The sequence below is a fragment of the Gossypium raimondii genome, chromosome 9 (genome assembly GCF_025698545.1).
Source record: "Gossypium raimondii isolate GPD5lz chromosome 9, ASM2569854v1, whole genome shotgun sequence".
NCBI lineage: Eukaryota > Viridiplantae > Streptophyta > Magnoliopsida > Malvales > Malvaceae > Gossypium > Gossypium raimondii.
In genome coordinates, this window is record NC_068573.1 from 4,595,290 (window position 1) to 4,619,234 (window position 23,945).

General features: G+C 37.4%; 2 protein-coding genes and 1 pseudogene across 2 annotated transcripts; 2 read left to right on the forward strand and 1 right to left on the reverse strand.

The window, feature by feature from the left end:
• The first annotated feature begins 1,508 nt into the window (after window positions 1-1,508).
• LOC128032528 (uncharacterized) lies at window positions 1,509-2,831 on the forward strand. The gene is made up of 2 exons (XM_052621131.1): window positions 1,509-2,424; window positions 2,500-2,831. Exons 1-2 carry the CDS (start codon window positions 1,509-1,511, stop codon window positions 2,829-2,831), a joined length of 1,248 nt encoding a protein of 415 aa, XP_052477091.1.
• A 3,209-nt stretch (window positions 2,832-6,040) lies between these two features.
• Window positions 6,041-6,388, forward strand: LOC128032529 (uncharacterized). Its single transcript, XM_052621132.1, has one exon. It carries the CDS (start codon window positions 6,041-6,043, stop codon window positions 6,386-6,388), a length of 348 nt encoding a protein of 115 aa, XP_052477092.1.
• A 6,157-nt stretch (window positions 6,389-12,545) lies between these two features.
• LOC105797397 (LEAF RUST 10 DISEASE-RESISTANCE LOCUS RECEPTOR-LIKE PROTEIN KINASE-like 1.4) lies at window positions 12,546-15,601 on the reverse strand (annotated as a pseudogene).
• Between the last annotated feature and the right edge of the window lie 8,344 nt (window positions 15,602-23,945).

Genomic DNA, 23,945 nt, shown 5'->3' on the forward strand with positions numbered 1-23,945 from the left:
TGATGGTGAGATCTCGAGAAGAATCACTCGAGCAAAGAGATCAAATGGCTAAAATGATGGAAATGATGACAACTTTGGTTAAAGGAAAGAGACCCGTGCAAAACCCTGACATCGTAGAGCCCCAGTCAAGAGCTAATTAAGATCCACCTTACCCCTTAGGATTCACTCCACCTCACGCTCATGCAATGCAAAGCGGATATCCTCAAGGGGAACTTACAATCTTAGAACAACGTCCTGTACCACCTACACATCTAGGGCAAGGTATATTCGTATCGAACCCCGGGGCTAATCTAGTAGATCCAATTGTTCCAGATTTGGACGTTGCGGTAGAAATAGCAAAGTTAAAAACTGATGATTATGTCACTTAAGATAGATACAAGATCTTGGAAGAAAGGCTCAAAGCAATAGAAGGTACTGAAGTATTCTCTGCATTGAGCGCCAAAGAGCTTGAAAAATATAATGGAACGAGATGTCCAAAGGCACATCTTATCATGCTTTGTCGAAAGATGATTGGCTATGTGAATGAGGACAAATTACTGATACACTATTTTTAGGACAGTTTGGTTGGATTGGCTCTTCGGTGGTATAGTCAGCTTAGTAAAGAAAAAATCCGATCATCGAAGGACTTAGCATCGGTGTTTTGTGAGCAATACAAGCATGTATCAATAATGGTACCTGATTGACTAACTTTGCAGATGATGGAAAAAAGCCAACAGAGACTTTTAAATAATATGCGCAAAAATGGAGGGATGTTTCAGCTCAAGTGGAACCCCCGTTGACTAAAACAGAGATAATCAGCTTAGTAGAGAAAAAATTCGATCATCGAAGGACTTAGCATCGGTGTTTTGTGAGCAATACAAGCATGTAACAATAATGGTACCTGATTGACTAACTTTGCAGATGATGGAAAAAAGCCAACGGAGACTTTTAAACAATATGAGCAAAAATAGAGGGATGTTTTAGCTCAAGTGGAACCCCCGTTGACTAAAACGGAGATAAAAGTCCTCTTCATCAATACTCTGAAGGCACCGTTTTATGATAAGTTAGTAGGAAGCGCCACGAAAGACTTTGCAGATATTGTAATATCTAGGGAGCTTATAGAGAACGCCATCAAGAGCGGGAGGATGGAAGGTCCTGAAAGTTCAAAAAGGGCAGTACCTGTAAGGAAAAAGGAGGTAGAAACCCATATGGTAGGAAATGCAAGCCACCATACTTCCAACCCTTACTCATCCCAACCACGACCTCATTACCGCCCGCCTTCAAACTTCTACTTTCCTCCTCAAGGTCCTTACTATCCAACACCTTCTCCTTATCCTGTATATGCCATGAATAATCAAAGACTGTTCGCCATGTTTCCACCAAACACCATACCCACACAAAGCCAACCCAAAAATGACCAAAGACCAGCAAAACCCAGATCTGAAAAACATCAATTCACCCCAATTTCTGTGCCATACGGAGAACTATAACCGAAATTGTTGGAAAAGCAATTGATATCCCCATATTACATGACACCCCTAAAGCCCCCATATCCGAAGTGGTATGATCCTAATGCTAGTTGTATGTATCATGCTGAAAATCAAGGGCACTCTACAGAAAATTGTCTCACCTTCGAAAGGAGAGTTCAAGACCTTGTTGATGTGGGCATTCTACATTTTGATGGTGTTAGTAATGTGGTTGAAAATCCTCTTCCTAACAATACTGATAGAAATGTGAATGCGGTGACAAATGAAGACGGGAGGCGAGCCAAAAGCTGTGTTGCTAAAATAAAGATGTCTTTGCAAAAGGTATGGGAGATGATGGTTAAAAAGGGTTTTCTCTGTCCTCAAAACAGAATTATCAAAGAAGAAAACATAATAGGTCCAAGTTTTTGCAACTTCCATAGTACTGGTGAGCATGAAATCCAATCTTGTAAGGGATTCCGAGAACTACTTCAAGACATGACGGATAACAAAGAGGTCAAGATTTTTGATAGAAAAGAGGAGGCCGATGAAGGAGAAATATGCGTCTCTGATGATCAACCGTCAGCTATCCCTTACAGCACCGATCGACCTTTGGTGATTTATTACGAGGCGAAGAAGGAAGAAGTCAAACCAAAGGAGATAATTGAGGTGCCATCTCCTTTCCCTTACAAAGATAATAAAGCAGTACAATGGAGATATGATGTCAATATCGTTGTACCCGAAGGTGAAAAGTCAAAGGCTACGACTAGAAGCCTTAGTGAGGTGGGACATTTTACCCGTAGCGGTAGATGTTATTCTCCCAAAATGGTTGAACCAAAGATGAAAGCCATTGACTCAAACCAGAAAGGAAAAACCCCGATGCATGAGGATGAAATCAATGTTGAAATGCCATCTGAGCAGGAAGTTAAAAAACCCGTGAATGAGGAAGAAGCACATGAATTCTTGAAGTTTATCAAGCATAGTGAATATAGTGTTGTTAAACAATTAAACAAATAGCCGGCACGAATCTCGGTATTATCTCTACTGTTGAACTCAGAGCTACATCAAAATGCCTTGCTGAAAGTGTTAAACCAAGCTTATGTGGCAAGCAATGTATATGTAGAAAAGCTTGACAGGTGGATAAATAATCTGAATGCGGATAATTTTATCTCTTTCAGTGATGATGAGATACCACCAAGTGGTAGGGGCTCTGTTAAAGCACTGCACATTACAACCAGTTGCAAGTGTTACATAGTGCCGAATGTGCTCATCAATAACGGGTTCGCACTAAATGTCATGCTTTTGGCCACACTTTCTAAGATGCTGGTTGATATGTCTTATCTAAGGCCTTGTCATTCCACAGTAAGGGCATTTGATGGGACACGATGAGACGTTATGGGAAAGATCCAAATTCCTCTAGAAGTAGGCCCGTATATATATGATATCGAATTTCAAGTCATGGACATCACGCCTTCATACAATTGCCTTTTAGGGAGGCCTTGGATTCATTCCGCTAGGGCAGTTCCTTCATCTCTCCATCAAAAAATGAATTTTATCATGGATAATCGTTTGATTACTGTCGCTAGTGAGGAAGACGTTGTTGCATCTATTTCTACTGATACACCATACATTGAAGTAAGCAAGGATACCGAGGAATGTTCTTTTCGTTCCTTCGAATTCATTAATGCCACATTCATCACCGAAGGAAATAAGGTTCCCACACCCAAATTGTCAAAGAATACCAAGATAGGGATTAAGCTGACTGTGGGAAAAGCGGCTCGAGTGAGGAAAGGTTTAGGATAATATCAGCAAGGAATAGCTAGAGCATTGAAACCGATACACCATAAGTCTCGATGCGGTCTGGGGTTTGAGCCAGACATACGTCAAAAGAGAAAATAATTACAGAAAAATCGAAAAAGAAGAATCGCAAGAGCTGTAGGTTGGGATTTGGAATGGGAGCCGATGACGTATCCTCCTTTGTCAGAAACATTTACATCGGCAGGGGTGATGTACTCAGGGCAAGACAATCCATAAATCACGTTACTGATCGAAAGGGGTTTTAAGAATATCAGTATAAATGTGGTTGACAGCGAGGGTGATGCAATTGAGGATGTTTCAATGATATGCCCCTGTCCTCCAGGATATGTTTTGAACAACTGGACTGCTGTGGACCTCCTTGTAGTTTCTAAGTCCTCTCTAGAGTAATGCCCAATGTTAATTCTCCATTTTTTTGTGTGTTCCTAAATAATGGGATTCCTTTTGTAAGAGCTTATGTTTGATCTTTATCATTTTAATGAACATTAATGAAGATGCATTTTGTTATGGTCTTTTCATTTCAATTAGTGTCGCAATTATTCCCGCTTCTCATAGCTTTTTCCTTCACATATATCATATCATTCCATAACATTGTGTGTGTTGATTCCTATTTTTTGATGCTTCTCTATAGTTTCCTTTCCCATTCATCTTTCAGGTGCTTAGATATCCATGGAATGAACAATCTCGTCATAAGTCCTGAAATTGATTTTGAGAAAGCCGTTTGTTTAGTAGAATTCGAAGCCGAAGAAAGTGCTGAAGCTTGTGTCTCATCTCCTAACTTACTGAGAATGGTTGAACAAGAAGAGAAACAAATTTTACCCCATCAAGAATCTATTGAGACAGTGAACTTGGGGAGTGAAGAAAAGAAGCAAGAAGTGAAGATTGGGACTTCCATTTCAGAAAACACCAAGCGGGATTTGATCGCCTTGCTCCATGAGTACAATGATGTGTTTGCCTGGTCTTATCAGGATATGCCAGGGTTGAACACAGATATTGTGGTCCATAAGCTCCCACTAAAACTAGAATGCAAACTTGTTCAAAAGAACCTAAGAAGGATGAGACCCAAAATGCTGTTGAAGATAAAAGAAGAAGTAAAGAAATAATTTGACGCTGGCTTCCTACAAGTCTCAAAATATCCAGAGTGGGTAGCTAACATAATCCCGGTACCAAAGAAAGATGGCAAGGTACGAATGTGCGTGGATTATCATGATTTGAATCGAGCTAGCCCTAAGTATAATTTTCCTTTGCCACACATCGATACGCTGGTGGATAACACAGCAAAACATTCTTTATTTTCTTTCAAGGATGGTTTCTTGGGTTATAATCAGATTAAGATGGCTCCCAAAGATATGGAGAAACCTACATTCGTTACAATGTGGGGAACATTCTACTATAAAGTGATGCCATTCGGATTGAAGAATGTTAGGGCAACATATCAGAGAGCCATGGTGATGTTGTTCCATGACATAATGCGTAAAGAAATAGAAGTTTATGTCGATGATATGATTGCCAAGTCCCGGGGAGAAGAAGAGCATGTTGGGAACCTCAGGAAGCTGTTCGAAAGATTAAGAAAATTTCAGTTGAAGTTTAACCCAGCCAAGTGTACATTCGGGGCTACCTCGAGAAAATTGCTAGGTTTCATTGTCAGCGAGAGAGGTATTGAGGTTGATCCAGACAAGATAAAGGCCATACAAGAACTGCCACCTCCGCGTACACAAAAAGAAGTCAGAGGATTTTTAGGAAGGTTGAACTACATTGCTCGATTCATTTCTCAACTTACCAACCAATGTGATTCAAATTTTCGACTCCTTTGAAAAAATAATCCAGGAGAGCGGAATAAGGAGTGCCAAGTGGCCTTCGACAAGATAAAACAATATCTGTCTAATTCTCTGGTGCTAGTACCGCCGACCACTGGAAAACCCTTAATATTTACCTGACCGTGTTTGAAAACTCAATGGGTTGCGTACTGGGGCAGCATGATGAGTCAGGAAAAAAGAAAAAGCAATTTACTACCTCAGCAAAAAGTTCACAAAATATGAGGCAAAGTACCTGTCAATTGAAAAATTCTGCTGTGCATTGGTCTGGGTAGTTCGAAAGCTCAGACAATACATGTTGTATCATACAACATGGTTAATTTCAAAGCTAGATCCATTAAAGTACTTGATGGAACCACCCACACTCTCAGGGAGAATGGCACGATGGCAGATCCTATTGCCTGAATATGACATTGTGTATGTGAGCCAAAAGTCGATAAAGGGAAGGGCGATAGCTGACTTCTTGGCAAGTCGAGCAATAGAGGAATATGAGCCTTTGAGATTTGATTTTCCAGATGAAGACTTGATGTGTATTTCTGAAGGTGAATTATTAAAAGATCAATCATGGAAGATGAGTTTTGATGGTGCATCGAACGCGTTGGGGCATGGGATAGGAGCAGTCTTAGTGTCACCGGAAGGAAACCATTACCCACTCACTACCAGATTGAGTTTCTTTTGTACTAATAACATAGCAGAATATGAAGCTTGCATCATGGGACTTCATAAAACTATTGAATGGAAAATAGAAATCTTAGAGTGTTTGGGGACTCAGCGTTTGTGATTTATCAAATTCGCGGAGATTGGGAAGTGAGATATTCAAAATTAGTCAAGTATCGCGATTTCGTGGCGGAATTGGTCAAAAAATTCAAAGAAGTGACTTTTCAATACTTCCCACGAGAGGAAAACCAATTGGCTGACGCCTTGGCCATATTGGCTTCAATGTTCAAAACAAACAGAGAAACTGAAATAATGCCTCTTCAAACGAGCATATATGAGGTCCCCGAACATTATTTTAGCATTGAAAAGGAATCAGATGGACGACCATGGTTTCATGACATCTTGGAGTATATTAAGAATCAAAGGTATCCCGAGCAAGCAAACGAGAATGACAAAAGAATAATCAGAAGAATGGCGGCTGGTTTTGTTCTTGACGGGGATATCCTATACAAAAGAGGAAAGGATCAAATACTCCTGAGATGTGTGGACAATGTTGAAGCCAGAAGAATACTTGAAGATGTCCACGAAGGAATTTGTGGAACGCATACCAATGGGTTTACTATGGCTAGGCAGATTATGAACTTAGTTATTTTTAACTGACGATGGAGAGGGATTGCATTAGATACACACGAAAATGCCACAAGTGTCAAATTTACGGTGATAAAATTCATGCAGCTCCCTCGCCCCTTCATGTCATGACTTCCCCGTGGCCTTTTTCTATATGGGGCATGGATGTCATAGGGCCGATTTCCCCAAAGGCTTCTAATGGACATCGGTTCATCTTTGTGATTATAGATTACTTCACAAAATGGGTAGAAGCCAGTTTATTTACTAATGTAATGAAGACCGTAGTCTGCAGGTTCCTAAAAAAGAAGATCATATGTCGATATGGTTTGCCTGAGAGAATCATTTCAGATAATGCTTTGAATTTGAACAACAAGATGATGAAAGAAGTGTGTGATCAATTCCAGATAAAGCATCATAATTCCTCACCCTATCAGCCGAAAATGAATAGAGCTATCGAAGCGGCCAACAAAAACATTAAGAATATTATCGGGAAGATGACTGAGACATATAAAGATTGGCACGAGAAGCTACCATTTGCTTTGCACGCATACCGCACCTCTGTATGGACATCTACAGGAGCAAATTCATTCTCTTTGGTGTACGGAATGGAAGCTGTTTTTCCCATCGAAGTAGAAATCCCATCCTTACGTGTCTTGATGGAGACGAAGTTAGAAGAATCAGAGTGAGTTTGAGCTCGATATGACTAGCTAAACCTTATTGAAGGGAAACGCTTGAATGCAATTTGTCATGGACAAATGTACCAGAAGAGAATGATCACAGCCCATGATAAAAAGGTGCGGCCAAGAGACTTTAACGAAGGGGAACTCGTACTAAGAAAAATCCTCCCGATACAAAAAAGACTTTCGAGGAAAATGGTCACCAAATTGGGAAGGGCCATATGTTGTAAAAAAGGCATTCTCGGGAGGAGCTCTGATTCTCACTGAGATGGATGGGAAAGAATTACCTAATCCAGTGAACTTAGATGCTATGAAGAAGTATTATGCCTAAAAACACAAAAAAATAAAAAAATAAAAAATTAAGATGAAAACCCGAAAAGGGCGTCTTGATAAATAAAAATGATTTGGATGAAAACCTGAAAGGGCGTCCTAATGAAATGGGCTCGAACTTAAATTAGCAAAACGACTTGAACGGGGAGTTGAATGACGAAGTCATAATATTTGAAGCATTCTCAGAAGCTCGAAATCTTCTACACAATAAGCCATGCTCAAAAAGATCTAGGATGAGGAAACGTGGAGAAGTTCATGCATTGAATATCTAGAGCATTTGTGGCCATTGAATTCGCTTTCCTTTCTTTATGATATTTTTTTATTTGAATTTTTCCTTCTCAATTTTCTTTGTTTGTTGCTTTTGAAAAAAAATGAATGTGAGGTCTTTCTTTCATGCCTACTTTGTCATTTTTTCATGCATCTCGTGTTTGATTCATTTAAATGATAAATAGTAAGATGCCATACTCTAAACAAAAGGAATGTTGAGCATTACCTGGATGAGAATTTGATAAATACAAGGACCCTGAAGCAAGAACAAAGTTCAACAGTGGGGCAGGAAGGTGGTATACGAAAATGTGGGTTACTCACAGAACTTGAGGATGAGTACAAAACTGGAGAGAAAAGTCAAGAATTGAGGAAATGAATGCGGACCCTCACGAAAATCAAAAGTGGGGCACGTGAGAAACATCCCAGGGTGCATGGCATGATCATGTAGACACAAAAGCATTTAGGACAAACACGTGCATATCATAATAACATCATACATGACATATACAGGTATACTAGTAGAGCAAGGAATACTAGGAGAAAGCTGCACAGAATCAATGAAGAAGAAGGCTTTTAGTTTCACCTAATTTTTTTGAAACCCTGTTTCTTTCAAGAAATATTTTTCAATTTTTGTTTTTTCAAAAATCAACTCATATTGCGAGAAGTGATTGAGCCTCAGGTAACACGCTGAGGTATTTTTTAAATTTCTGTTTTTTTGCAAAAATCAACTCATATTGCGAGAGGTGAATTGAGCCTCAGACATATGTCGAGGTATTTCTTTTAAATTTCTATTTTTCAAAAATCAACTCATATTGCGAGAGGTGAGTTGAGCCTCAGGTCACACTCTGAGGTATTTTTTAAGTTTCTATTTTTTTCAAAAAATCAACTCATATTACGAAAGGTGAGTTGAGCCTCGGACACATGCCGAGGTATTTCTTTTAAATTTCTATTTTTCAAAAATCAACTCATATTGCGAGAGGTGAGTTGAGCCTCAGGTCACACGTTGAGGTATTTTTTTAAATTTTTGTTTTTTTCAAAAAATCAACTCATATTGCGAGAGCTGAGTTGAGCCTCGAACACATGCCGAGGTATTTCTTTTAAATTTCTGTTTTTCAAAAATCAACTCATATTGCGAGAGGTGAGTTGAGCCTCAGGTCACACGCTGAGGTATTTTTTAAATTTCTATTTTTTTTTCAAAAAATCAACTCATATTGCGAGAGGTCAATTGAGCCTCGGACACATGCCGAGATATTTCTTTTAAATTTTTGTTTTTCAAAAATCAACTCATAATGCGAGAAGTGTGTTGAGCCTTGGGCCGCACACCGAGGTATTTTTTCAATTTTTGTTTTTTTCAAATTTTCAATAATTACTTCGACTAGCGCCCGTGCAAATTTTTAGGTCGCTACACACAACATAACAATTACATCCATAGCATAATTCTAAACATTTAATAAATTCACATATTGACCTCAAACTAGTTAAATTAAGTTAATACGAGCTCAAAAAGATAAAAATAACTAAAAACGGTGCTTGAAAACATACCATGCATGAAATTTAAGCTTTGGCCGAAAGCTTCCTTCCCCAACAATGGTGTTTCGGCTAACACCTCTCCGAATGAAAGAGATGATACCTTTTTCTTTATTTAATTTCAAGTTTAATTTACCATTTTACCCTTTAATATTAAATCAAATTTCATCAAATGCCAAGCCATGATCTTCACTATTCTTAAAATTGGTAAAATTACTACTTAAGGCCTTTATTTCATGCTTTTATATCCATTTAATTCAATTAAGGCTAGAGTGATTAAGTTTTACATCTATTACAATTTAGTTCGTTTTCCTTAATTAACTATGTAAATGTTAAAATTTCTTGACCAAATTTTAATATAACCCTAATAACACTCCATAAATATTTATAACATATTTATAGGCTCATTTTATAGATTTAGGTTGATAGAATTGGTATGTTTATAAATGTTTTAACTGTGTTTATGTCCATTGAATGTATGTACAAACGGAGGAGCTTGTTAGGCAAGGTTTGCCTTTGGAATAGCTTGTTTTAGGGGCTAATTATGGAGCACACGACCTGGGACATGGACTATCACACGACCGTGTGTCACACACGGTTTACTTACACGACCGTGTATCCTATTGTTTTTAGGAATAGGTTTCACACGGTCTATCACACAGCCGTGTGTCTTAAAAAAATTTGTTACACAGATTGAGACATGTCCAGCTACACGGCCGTGTGAACTAATTCGAATATACACACAGGCTGAGACACGGCCGCGTGTTTGGACTTCGAATGTCCACACAGTCTGGCTGTGACACACGGCCTGGCCATACAACAATGTGTCCCTTGTTTTTAGAATTTTCAATTTTTTCCTAATTTTTTTGTTTTGTTTCGAATTGACCCCAGAATGTTTTCAATCTATTTTTAGGGCCACGAAAACACAGTTTAAGGCTCATATGCATATATTTAATTATGAATAGAATGTGATTTTGATTATTTGTATTTATGATCAATTATAGTTTGTAAATAATGTTAATTTTTGAAATGTTATTGTAATACTTTGTGACTCCAAACCGGTGACGAAGACGGGTTAGAGGTGTTACGTAGATGTTGCAGGGATGCTTTAACCTTTTCTACACGTAACTATACTCTCAAATCCATATTTGATTATGAGATCATGCCTTAGTTTTAAGATTTTCCCTTAGATTTCTCTTAAGATTAGCCTCAGAACTTTGGGTGATAGGTGACTAACCAACCAAATCTGAATTGATTATTGACAATTTCACTTTTTAGTTTTTCGTGTCTATCTTGTTAGGTTCATCTCTAGCATGTTATGACAACTTAGAGATTCCACTATGGACTCTAGTTTTGAGAGTCGATCTAGGGCTTAGCTTTTAAGGTTTTTTTTTATAAGTTGTATATGTGACTTTTTTGATTAATTGATGTGAGTTTTTTTTCTATTACTTGTGATTACATTTGCTGTAAATTATCATTCACTTTACACATGAATTTGATTCTATTCGCTGATCTGTTCTATAGGAAGAGTGGTCTCGGGCTTTCATGTGGTCATTTCCATAGCATAAATTGTTTTCTTAAATCGATAGTAAGTTTATCATTTATTTATTTATTTCTTGAAGAGTTTATATGTCAATGTTTATAATTCACTAAAAGTAAATATATATATATATATATATATGTATAATGTTCAATGGTTCATATTTCTTATATAAAATTAGTATTAAAAAATTATAACGCAATGTTGTTTAAATCATACTAAATTATCCGATTGAACTAGGAATCAATCGAGATATTAATCTAGAAAGGTGAAAAATCGGTGATCTCAAACTAGGCTAAAAGCAGTTGATTCGATTGAATTGTATTTTATAATTATTAATATTTTTATTTAATGATTTTTAAATAATTTACTTGATTTGAATCTTACGACTAAAAATAATGACCTAATTGATTCGATTCTTGATACAATTCCAAAAACATTAATATAATATTTAACTTGAATTGTAAGCTTTTTGAATTATATATTAAGATGTTGAAATTTAATTTGCTGCAATTTAATTTGGATTCTTCAACTTAAAGATAACCAACTGATTTAATCTAAACCCAAGTAGTTTACAACTCTAGTATTTAATATTTCTAGCTTCTAATGTCACAAGTATTACGTGTGATTTTGGACATTTAATATTTAATTAAATTTTAAATATTTAATTTTTAATTGCATTAATTAACATAAAATAACATTTCTTATTTTAATTATTAGATATAATTAAGATATATTAACTTATTATAAAAAATATATGTTTCTTAAATTATTTTTGTTAATGTTACACAATTATATATATATCTTTGGAAGTAATGGATGCTCAATTATCATCAATATGCAGCCTTGATTGGATTTGTGTTTTGTATGTTTCAAATCGTTTTGTTGCCTTTTCTCTGCTTTGTCGTTATTTTCTTATGGAAGTGGATGTTTAATGCTGACTTGTACCATCCAATTCCCTTATATTTTTATTGCAGGAGAAGATATTAAGCTAGTTTGTTTATTTGTAGGGAAAATCTGAAGAAGAATATGAACAATCAGAACGGTTCCAATAAGAGTTGAAATTGAAAAGTTCGAGAGTTGTTGAAAGAGCAGTAATGGCGTCGAGAAAAATGGCGATGAGGGTATGTTGGATCTGTTAATATCCCTCGCTTTCCTTAGTTGTTCTCACTCAATAAAGGCTTACTATTACTATGATGAGTTAATCACCTCCTCTTATTTCATCTTTAGTGTTGGGATCGACCTGATTAAGTAATGAACAAGTAAAAATAGCGGAAGAAATTGAATACACAAATTCAACATAAAAAAATCCGTCCAAAGAAAAGTATAAAATATGGAGATAAAAACTAAACCCCGAAAACTTATTAGAGATTAGAACTCATAACAAGTTTAAAGAATTCTTTGTTTTTGGGTTTTCAAGGTTTAGTTTTTATATCTATCTTTTGTACTCTTCGTTCTTTTGTTATTATAGTAAATTTAACTTTACTCGTAATTTTTATCCTCTAGGGTTTTTTTCAAATTAAAGTTGTGTGTTCAATTTCTTAAATTCGTTTACTCATTCGTTACTTAATTGGGTCAATCCCCAACATTTAGATATAAAAAGAAGAGCAAAAAGAGCTGTGGATAATTAGGGTTACAATTCTTTCGATTGACGGTGCCTTTTGATTTTGTATCCCTGTTTGGAGGTCTTTTTAATTAATGAATTCATCGACTTAGCAATAGAAAGAAAAACATATCCAGAAATTGTGTAAGAAATACCTTCAAGAGATAAAATAACATTGTGTGAAACAAGAATTCTTGGGCAACCACAAGACTCCACCAGTGTGACAAATACAAAAGCTAAAGGCTATCAATCAAGATAAATTGTTTCAGGAGTGTTGGAAACTAGTAAGATGAATTTAACAGAAAAGTTACTGTCGGTTGGAATTGTCCTGGACATTGAATTACTAGGATTGGTATCCCATGAATGGATCATGTCATCTGTTTCAGATTCTTCATCACCACAGTCTTCAATAACAGTTCCACCTGAAGCTTTAATAAACTTCAGCTCCATTACTACTTGTTTCATGGTGGGTCTTTTCTTTCCATTAAGATTCAAGCATCTTTTTGCTACCAGAGCCACAACCATAATCTCCTGTTCTGGACCAGCCTTTACTACCATTGGATTGAGAATGCTAAACAAGGAATTCTCCTGCATTGAATGCAAAAAATAAGATACTAAGCTTCTCACTTGCTCTGATTGGTTTATGGAGATGGGTTTTTGTCCTGTTAAAAGCTCAAAAAGAACAACTCCAAAGCTATAAACATCACTCTTCTCTATAAATTGATTTGTTCGAAAATATTCGGGATCCATGTATCCAAAAGTTCCTTGCACCCGAGTGGTTAAATGTGTCTGTTCAAGTGCAACTGACCTTGAAGTTCCAAAATCTGATACTTTTGCACTATATTTATCATCCAAAAGTTTGTTACTAGATTTGATGTCCCAATGATAAATAGGAGCAGAAGCAGCTGAATGCAAATAGAACAAGGCATTGGCAATTTCAATCGCAATTCGTAAACGCATTTCCCATGTCAATGGGAATTCTTCATTTTGGCTATGAATGAGATAGTATAATGTACCATTTGGGATGAATTAATACACCAATAGAGGAACTTCAGCCTCTAAACAACACCCTAAAAGCTTAACCACGTTCTTGTGATTAATTTGAGATAAAATTATCACCTCGTTAATAAATTGTTCAACCTTCTTTTCATCAAATTTCTTTCCTTCCACCATGTTGGATTTCTTAATAGCCACAATGCTTCCATCTATTACCATTCCTTTATAAACAGTCCCTTGACCTCCTTGACCAAGGATTCGGTTTTCATTATAATGATCCGTCACCTTTTCCATCTCTTTTGAAGTAAATAACTTAACTTTTTCAACATTACCTTCATTGCTAGACAAATGTTGTTGTAGTAACAAACCTCAATTCCTTTTGAAGTATTTCTGATTCAACATGATTTTTTTGTTTTCTTTTGAGGACTCTGTACACACTCCATGTTGCGAGTAGTAGAAATAATGTCCCAATACTAGTGCTGCAACCTATATAGATATAAGAAACATAGTTAAAAGGTGTTGGTGTTTAAGGGCAGCAGCAAGCTGATTTGCTCTTGCTTGGACAGCAAGCCTCGAGCCTTGCAGAAGAAAGAAACACAAAAAGAAATAGAAAAGAAGCTTGCAAGTGGAAAGCAGAAAAGAAGAGAGAATATTTGAGTGAAAATAAATTGGAATTTTAATTAACCATTGAATGAGGCATAATGTCATTACATATAGGAGTCAACAATTACAAAATAAGCAAGTTACCACCTAAAGACATACCTAACACCACTATTCTGCCTAGTAAATTGATAAACTTGCTTGTATGAGATAGTTTACTGAATTATCAGTCAATCACCACCTAATTACATCAAAATGCAGCTACCTACTAAGCTTTTGAGTAACTAAAATACAAAGCACTCATTAAAGTAACTAAATGAAACAAAAACAGTCCCAACTAGCTGCTTGCTGGACGTTCTCTGCATGGCCACCTTGGCTGTTGCATGGAGGCTGAATTCAACACTCCTCCTTAGCTTCTATACTGCAGACTCCTAATTGTTTGCTTAGGCTCAGAAATCTTGATGCACTAAGAGATTTTGTAAAGACATCAGCAATTTGATTTTCAGAGCTGCAGTGAATCAACTCGATTTCTCGAGCTTGTTCCATTTCTCTTATCACATGCAGCTTGATGTTGAAGTGTTTTGTCCTACCATGGAAGACAGGATTTTTAGCAATAGCAACAGCTGCCTTGTTGTCACAATATATCTCAGTTGCTCCATTCTACTGTAGATTCAAATCATTTAGAATTTTATTTAGCCACATAGCTTGATTAACAGCATTAGCAGCTGCTACATACTCCGCTTCTGCTGTCGATTGAGCCACCATTGTTTGTTTTCTTGAACTCCAACAAATCATAGCTGAGCCAAGTGTAAAAGCATAACCAGAAGTGCTCTTCATATCATCTTTTGAACTAGCCCAATCGCTGTCAGTGTAGCCAATCAATTTCAACTCTTTAGCCCTTCTGAAATGTATTCCATGATTTAAGGTACCTTTGATGTACCTTAGCACCCTTTTTCCTGCTTTATAATGCTGCTGGTTACAACAATGCATGAACCTTGACAGCATGCTCACAGCAAACAGAATATCAGGTCTTGTTGCTATTAAATATAACAAACAACCAACAAGGCTTCTGTAATCAGTTTCACAGACAGGTTCATGATCTTTTAGGCTCAATAGTTTTATGCCAACAGCCATAGGTGTGCTGGTTGGCTTACAGTTCTCCATTGAAAATTTGGCTAGAACCTTTAGAGCAAATGATTTTTGTCCCAAGAAGATTCCTTCTTCTGCTTGATTACTTCCATTCCTAGGAAATATGTCATAAATCCCAAGTCTAACATTTCAAACATCTCCTTTATTTTTGTTTTGAAGTCAGCTAACTTGATTTTGTCTCCTCCAGTCACTAGAAGATCATCAACATAGAGTGACACAATGAGCTGTGTTTCATCTCGATTCTTTTTAACATAGAGTGTTGGCTCACTAGCACTTCTTTCAAATCCCAAGCTAACTAGATATGAGTCAGTTTGAGCATACCAGGCTCTAGGGGCCTGTTTCAGGCCATACAAAGCCTTTATTAGCATGTACACCATATGTTCTTTACCAGGCATTACAAATCTTGGAGGCTGCTCAATGTATATCTCCTCTTCCAAGAATCCATTGAGAAATGCAGACTTCACATCTATTTGGTGAATTGTCCACTGGTTCTGAGCAGCTAGAGCAACCAGCAATCTGATTGTATCAAGTCTAGCTACTGGAGCAAATGTTTCCATGTAGTCCAGACCATATCGTTGACTGTAGCCCTTTACAACTAGTCTGGCTTTCAGCTTCCATCTCAATTATGCTTTACTCGATAGACCCATTTTACACCAGTGGTCTTTCTATTAGCTGCCTTTTCAACCAACTCCCATGTTTGGTTCTTCTCAATCATGTTGATTTCATCAACCATGGCCTGCATCCACCCTTCATCTGCCTCAGCCTCTTCAAAACCGCTAGGTTCTGCTATAGCAATCTGCGCTCTTCCATAGATTTCATCTAGGGACCTTGTGCCACTAACAGGCACATCATCAATGTCTATTTTAGGACTAAGCTGCTCGAGTTCAGCTTGATTAGGCACCATGTCTTCAAAAGCGACTTCGGCTCATTCTTCTCCCGCCCAAAGATGCCTTTTCATCAAAGATAACATCTCTGCTTACTTAGATTTTGCTTGTCAAGGGATCCAGAACCCTGTAACCCTTCTTAACTGAGCTATAGCCTACTAGGATACCAGGCTGAGCTCTCTTTGAAAGCTTGTCCCTCCTTACTGCTGGTATTTGTGCATAGCACAGGAAACCAAACTGTAATGCCCAATTTTGACCCGGGCCCACACAAAATATATACAAACCAAATCCAAGAATTAATAAAAGTCCAAATGTCCAATTACAATAGGCCGAATTCGGGTTGAAGCCCAATCACTAAAACCCCAATTACACCTAGCCCAAAATATGCCCCAAACCCCAAAACCCTAGCCTTTAGCATCACTGCCCTCCAGTCGCTACAACAGTGGCCTCATCACACCGCCTCACACGCCACATCGGCATCTGTACACCCCAACTGGCCCTCGTACGACTGCACCTGTAGTAAACAACAAACAAAGCAACAAGAAAACAAACAAAAAGAGGAGCAGAAATCGACAGCAAATAAGAAAAAGAAAAGAGAAAAAAAGAAGCAAAAAGATATTTGTAATTTTTTTTTCGGCTGTAAAAGAGCCATTTTCCAGAGTTTGTAAAAAAAGGGGGGGAAGGAAACGAATGTAAAGAAAAAAAACACAGAGACTGTATAAAAAAAACGAAATCAATACCAAAAAGGTTCTCTTTTTTTCTCTTTTCGGTTCTGTTCCTTTTCTGGTTTCTTTGTTTTGTTTCTATTAATCACACATACAAGGATATATATAAAAACAAAAAGAGAGAAGAGCAAGAGTTTACCTGTCATCTGAGCGATGTTTACTCCGCTGCAATCGGAGCCAGACGGTCGTTCGGAGAGCCCTTGGACGGCCAGTCGTTGGAGCGGCGCAGAGAACCTTTAGGGTTCTTCAGTTTCTTTTTGGAGAAAATGATAGGAGGTTGATCTATTTAGGTTTTATTTTAGTTCATATATGATTAAGAAAACGACGCTGTTCAGAAGCCTCCGACCCGCACGGTGACCCGATCCTGGGAAGGATCCGCGCATTTTGGGCGTTTGGTTTATTTACGCAGCAAGTCCCTTTAGATTTTATATGATTTTGGGCGTTTGATCTATAATGGTCCTTGTGATTTTCAATAGTTTTCAATACGGGCGACTGCTTATCTATTTTAAAATTAACCCTTAGAATTTTGCTTAAACTCAAAATAGATCCACTTTCGTTAAAGTAATTAATTTATTATCATTAATTTCACTTATTGTTGTTATATTTAATAGTCTTTGTATATATTAGTTAACCTAATTTTTCTATAAATTTCTTATTATGTATTATTATTTCATCCATTTATTACTTAATTTTATAAATATTTTTATATATGTTGTAAAGATTACCTTAATGTAATTTTTATATACTTTTTTGTTTTGGTTCACGATGTATAAATGTATATAATTAACTTCAAATTATTTTTAACAATACTTCATATTTTTATATATGTGTATATATATTATTTTAGTGTACACGGTGGTCAAAAATCCAAAGGTAATTTTTTTAATATGTTATATATATATTTGTGTGTGTGTAGTTTAAAAATAAAAGAAAGATAAGATAAAAAAATCGAAACAAACAGTCCAAAAAAAATCGAAAAGAAAAAAATAAAAAGGACCTTTCGTATTTTTCTTGTTTTTGATATGCTTTTTTTTTTGAATCCCCTCTTACAATGTTTCAGTTGGTTTTTATACCGATTTTAAAACACAAAAAGAAAAAAGAACCCCCCTTTCGTTAAAAAAAATGGCCTTTTATATAGCCTTTTACATGAATTTAATCTTTTTTTTGTGCACTTGTCACTTCTTTCTTTCTGTTTGCAGGCGCAAGTGGGCAAGTGGCAATGGGAGTGGCAGACGGCGGTGGCAGAAGGGAGGCAGAAGGCTGCGGCACCTAGGTCAAAGGCTAGGGTTTTTTTTTTGAAAATATTTTAGGTGTTTGGGCTTAGGTTAGTTTGGGCTTGTTTTGTTTGGGTTAGGTCTGTGGGTTTGTGTAGGTTTTGGGGTATTGGGTTGTTTGTAATTGGGCCCCGGGTTAGAAATTGGGCCCTACAATCACCATGTTAGATTTATTATGAATTTTATATAAAAAATGTAAAAAATAAAATACCCTTAAAATAGTATAAATTAATTTGTATATAAAAACATTTTTATAATTTTTTGATTGAAATATACCTATAAGCAAAGATAATATAGATATAAGAAAAAAAAGTTCCCAAAAAAAAACATTAATTCGTACCTTGGCATGAACTCGAATAACTGAAATCATTGTTGTAGCATACACATAGATGTTTAGGGCTCAACCTCGACCAACAATATTGACCATAGGATGTACAATAAGTGTCCGAGCTATTAGTCAAATGGCACAGTCCAAATATTGGTGTGCCCCATTGCAGTCATGTTGGGACATACGCCCTGTTACTTATATCAAACTTCAGATCATAGTCATAAGAAATCATGGAAGCAAACCCGCATGATCTTTTTCTCCTATAATCACTACTACTCATGTTTACGTAGAATGAACTGAGACCCTGAGGAATATTAACAAGACAACCATCAGTAGAGGAAGTCTCATTATTAATCCTACAACTTGGTTGCAAAAATCCGCCTATAAGATTATATGTTTTGTTGAAAATAGTAACCAAATTACTGCAACCTGAAGACCAAAATTTGTTATAGTAATCTGAGTAGTAAAAGCCGGTGCTTGCTACGAGAATGAAAAACGGGATTCACAGCTAGATAGGTAGCGGAAACGTTATCGCACCATACTTTCGGTGTTGTTGGAAGCTTGTAATTGAGTTCCCGAAGAAGGCACTGAAGCCAATAAACCTCCGAAGCAGCTGATGCTAAAGCTCGATATTCCGAATCCGTGCTTGAACGAGCGACAGTCTTTTGCTTACGAGAAATCCAAGAGATTAGATTGGAGCCAAGAAAGACAACATATGCAGAAGTGCTCTTTCGATCAAGCTTGTCGCCACCCCAATCAGCATCCGAAAAAGCAACGAGTGAAGCTTGGCGAGAAGAGCGAAGCACGAGACCATGATCTATTGTGCCGCGGAGGAAACGTAGGATCCGTTTCACGGCTTGCCAATGATGGAGGCAAGGAGAATGCATAAATTGTGCAGCTTTGTTCACTGCCATGGTTATGTCGGGGCGAGTGAGTGCCAAATATTGAAGAGACCCAACAACCTGTCGATAAAGCTTAGGATCATCAAAGGTAGAAGAAGTAGTGCCAGTGAGGTCGGCTTGTGGCGTTGAAGGAGTCGAAACTGGCGAGGCATCTTGCATATTCACACGATGGAGCAAATCTTTGATATATTTGGATTGCGTGAGCTGCAAGCCACTCGAGAACCACGCAACTTCAACACCCAAGAAATAGGATAGTGGTCCTAAATCCTTGAGCGCGACAACCTTCCCAAGTTGAGCAATAAACCGTTGTAACAGCGAAGAGGATGATCCTGTCAACACCAAATCATCAACATAGACCAAGCAATATGCATACTCGTCATTACCAGAATATATAAACAGTGAACTGTCAGCCTTGGAACCGTGAAAACCAAGCTGTTGTAGTGCATTCGAAAGGCAAAAATACCAAGCTCGTGGCGTCTGCTTTAAACCATATAGCGATTTCTTTAGAGCACATACAAAATCGGGTTTAGAATGATCAACAAATCCCTGTGGTTGTTCCATAAAAATAGTTTCATCAAAAGTCCCGTGAAGAAAGGCATTCGAAACATCAAGTTGCCGAATGGGCCAATGACGATTGACGGCAATGGAAAGAATTAACCTTATGGTGGCCGGCTTTATAACAGGGCTGAAAGTCTCAACGTAATCAAGTCCTGGTCATTGATGAAACCCTTTTGCAACCAACCATGCACGACATCTATCGAAGGAACCATCCGCTTTTGTTTTTACACAGTATACCCACTTGCAACCAATGATATTCGAAGCTCGAGAACGAGGAACAAGATCCCATGTGCCGTTTGATAGAAGAGCATCAATTTCTTCTCCCATTGCAGCACGCCATACTTGCTATTTTGTTGCTTCAGTGTATGACGAAGGGGCTGACAGTGTGGTGGACGCAGCAGCATGAAAAACCTTTGGTTTAAGTGAGCCAGTATGGGAGCATAAAGTCATTGAATGACGCACCGTAGGTGCCTGAGCAGTGGTAGGAGAAGCATTGGGACTGCTAGAACCTATCGGGAATGTGATAGGGTCACTAGGAACAATGGGAGCAGGTTGGAAGGACACGGTGGTGATGGCAAGAGATTGATCGGCAGTCGGTGGGGGTACTTGGGACAGTAGGGAGCTACTGGTTGGGGCATGGGGCTGTAGGTAGTGGGACGACAGGTAATGGATTAGAACCGGAGCGATGGCCAAGAGAAAAAATGGTTGTCGGGGAAGGTGGAGGACCTAGAACCGATACGTACCCATCACTTGACTTGAATGGAAAAACCTGTTCATCAAAAATAACATGGCGTGAGTAAAACACTTTATTGGTGGACAAAGATAAACATTTATAACCTTTGTGAAGAACACTTTAACCAAGAAAAACACATTTGGCAGACCTAGGCTCAAGCTTGTTTTTGGTGTATGGACGCAACCAGGGATAGCAGCAACAACCGAAAATTCTCAATGACTTGTAATCAGGGTCACGATGAAAAAGGGCTTGGTAGGGTGATTTATGGTGTAATTTTGGAGTTGGGAGACGGTTGATAGTGTATACAGCAGCAACAAAGGCATGATCCCATAATTTGGGAGGGATAGAGGCATGATGTAACAAGGCGTGACCGCCATTTGATTATATGATGGTGTTTTCTTTCGGTATGACCATTTTGTTCAGGGGTATGGGGACAAGAGCTGCGTTGGATTATAGCTTCAGAGGCCAAAAATTTTTCAAGGGCTTGGAATTCCCCACCCCAATCGGATTGGAACTGCTTAAAAGGTAAACCAAAGTATTTCTCAATAATAGCACGAAATTGAATGAAGCAATTATAAACATCCGATTTACGACGAAGAAAATAGATCCAAGTATATTTGCTATAATGATCAAAAAATGCCACATAATATAGAAAACCATCACTAGAAGCAATTGGAGAAGGACCCCACAAATCCGAACAAACTAACTCTAAAGGTTGTTTTGCTTCATAAGTAGAATCCGAAAAAGACAATTTGTGTGATTTACTAACACAGCAAGTCTCACAAAGAGATGAATCATGCTTATTAGAAGCAGACAATTTATTGAAACTAAGAACTTTATTGACAGTGTTTGAGCAAGCATGGCCTAGTCTAGCGTGCCATGTAGACAACGAAACTGAATGACAAGTAGGAGATACTGGATCAGTTGCTAGGCGATATAAACCATTCTCGATGTGCCCTCTATGCAGAGTTTGCTTCGTCCGTCGATCCTTAACCATAAAATAATCATGGAAAAGTTCAACAGAGACATCATTAGTGAGTGTAAACTGAGGAATGCATAATAAATTTAGGTTAGCCTCGGAACATAAAGAATATTAGACAATTTGAAAGGATGAGAATTAAGAGTTAAGACAGACGAGCCAACACGAGAGATAGGTAAGGTTTTACCATTGGTGAGAGTGACTTCATCGAACCAAGTACTCGAATGAATGCCTGTGTTTCCCAATTCAGATGTCAAATGATGAGTGGCACCGGTATCAACGATCCATGGCTTGGGATTTGTTTGAGGAGATGAGCTATAGTTTGCTGAGGGTTTGGGGTAGGACTCGGCATATCTTGGGCTGGGACACTGACGACTTGTGTGGCCACGTCCCTTGCAGTTGTAACATGTTGGATCCTTGGGCGGGGAGGCAGCTCGGCCACGACTGGAATAATTGCCATTGAGCTTACTGTTACGACCCCGTCCACGATTAGCGAAAGCAGAAGGCTGTCGACCTACAAAGTGGGCAACGATAGTAGGATGAAGAGGCTCTTGAACAGCTTTCAATTGTAATTCCTCAGAAAGTAATAAGCCAAACAAATCATCAAAGGATGTTGACTGTAGTTTTGCCTCTAGATTGCGAACGAATGGTCAATAATCGGCACCAAGTCCTCGTAAAATATGATCGACAAGATCATCTTCAGAAATAGCCGCATTTAGAGCCCCGAGTTGATCAAAAATCCGTTTCACACGATCCATGTATATGACGATTGAATCATCGCCACGAGACAAGGCATGAAGAGAGCCTTTAAGGGTCTAGATTTGAGCCCGAGATCCGGAAGCAAAAGTTTGATGCAGCTTTGTCCAAGCTGTGAATGCGGTAGTGGCTCCGACTGCCTGAGATAGCACAGACTCAGACAACGAGCCAAGGATCCAGCTAAGAACCATTTGGTCCTTAAGAAACCACGGCTCATAGGTCGGGTTAGGAGCATTGTCAACGGTCTTGGGAGGAGATGCTGTGCCGTCAACATGATGCATGAGTTTTTGGACATATAAGAGAGGGGTCATTTGTGTTTTCCATAGGAGGTAATTAGAGGGAGTAAGCTTGATGGTGATTTGATTTGGTATGGAAGGTGGAGAGGAAACAGTCGAATTGGCCATGAGGAAAAAAAAAAGGAGAGGAGGCGGTGATTGAAACCTTTTTATTGGCAGTCTGATACCATGAAAGATGGTGATTTTGGTTTGTAAATTCAGCTCAATTGTATTCGACTATTGATAGCAAATATATACAAGATTACATCAGAGTGTTATCTACAGTTATTCACAATTTGAATTTGAATTTTAAGTAGAATAAGATCCTAAAGAATAGGAGTGATAACAAGTCTAGTTTGACTTGGTTAACTATCAACAGTTGTGACACATCATAGCTTTAACTGAAAAAAGAAAAAGAAATTGGTGGTTATTAACTTTAACAGTCAACGATTGAAGTTAACTATCAAATAGCCTTTTTGATCCATTTTGACAGCTTAAAAGCTTAATTGCTTTTCTTTAAAAAGTTTTAATTGCTTTTTACACCCTTAAACTTTAAAAATACTTACTTTTTTCTAAAAACTTAAATAAATTCGAGATATTTATCGTGGGTTTTCTTTTTTACATAATCATATTCTAAATATTAAATTCTTATACTAAAGTATAATTCAACTTATGATTTCAAATTTTTTATGGAACTAATGATTCAATTTTCAAAATAAATGGACTTCATTTAAAACAAAATTGTGTAAATCATGAAATGAATGGAAACATAATAAAATGTAATAAAAATAAAATGGATAAAACGAACATGAAGTGTCCTTAGTCGAACAAATTAGTTAACTACACTTTTACGCCTCTCTCAAAAGAGTTAATAATTTAACATAAACACTTTAACCCTTGAATAAATATGTAAATTACATTTTAACTCTAAAAAATAATTAATCTCATTTAAGTATTAATTCAAGTTTTTGGAATACAAAACTTTTAGGTATAATTTTTGGAAAACAAAAATATCAACATACAAAATGAATGATCCTAAAGACTGACTTTAAACAATTAGCAAAATCATTACATTAACTGAATTAAAAGAAGAAAAATGAAAGCCAAGCAATTGAAATGATAGCGCGTGACTGACCTCCTTCACCGCAATAGCTGGAATTCCAGTTGAGCTGACGGTGGAGAAATGTAGGTAAACTAGAAAACTTAAGAAGAAAATTGTTTACAATTTAATTCTCTCTCTTTACTTAGTCCAATACACTGTCAAATGAATATATTTATAGGAAGAAAATAACTTCCTTGCGTAACCAATTAGCTAAACAACTCAGCAGACCCTAACTACCTCTCTAACAGATACTATCTTTAACATGCATCCATCTTCTCTACTGAAACAACCCGAAGAAAATTTCTAAATAGAGTAAAACATGAAATAGAGAGTGGTTTAGTTAAAACATCAGCAACTTGATCGGATGCAGGAACTTCCCCGACCA

Bases quoted from the DNA above. Each gene is read 5' to 3' on its own strand.
- LOC128032529 (XM_052621132.1), top strand. From the start codon at position 6,041: ATGCCTCTTCAAACGAGCATATATGAGGTCCCCGAACATTATTTTAGC.
- LOC128032528 (XM_052621131.1), top strand. From the start codon at position 1,509: ATGACACCCCTAAAGCCCCCATATCCGAAGTGGTATGATCCTAATGCT. The intron at 2,425-2,499 runs GTGAATATAGTG...TGTTGAACTCAG, and splicing joins CTTGAAGTTTATCAAGCATA to AGCTACATCAAAATGCCTTG.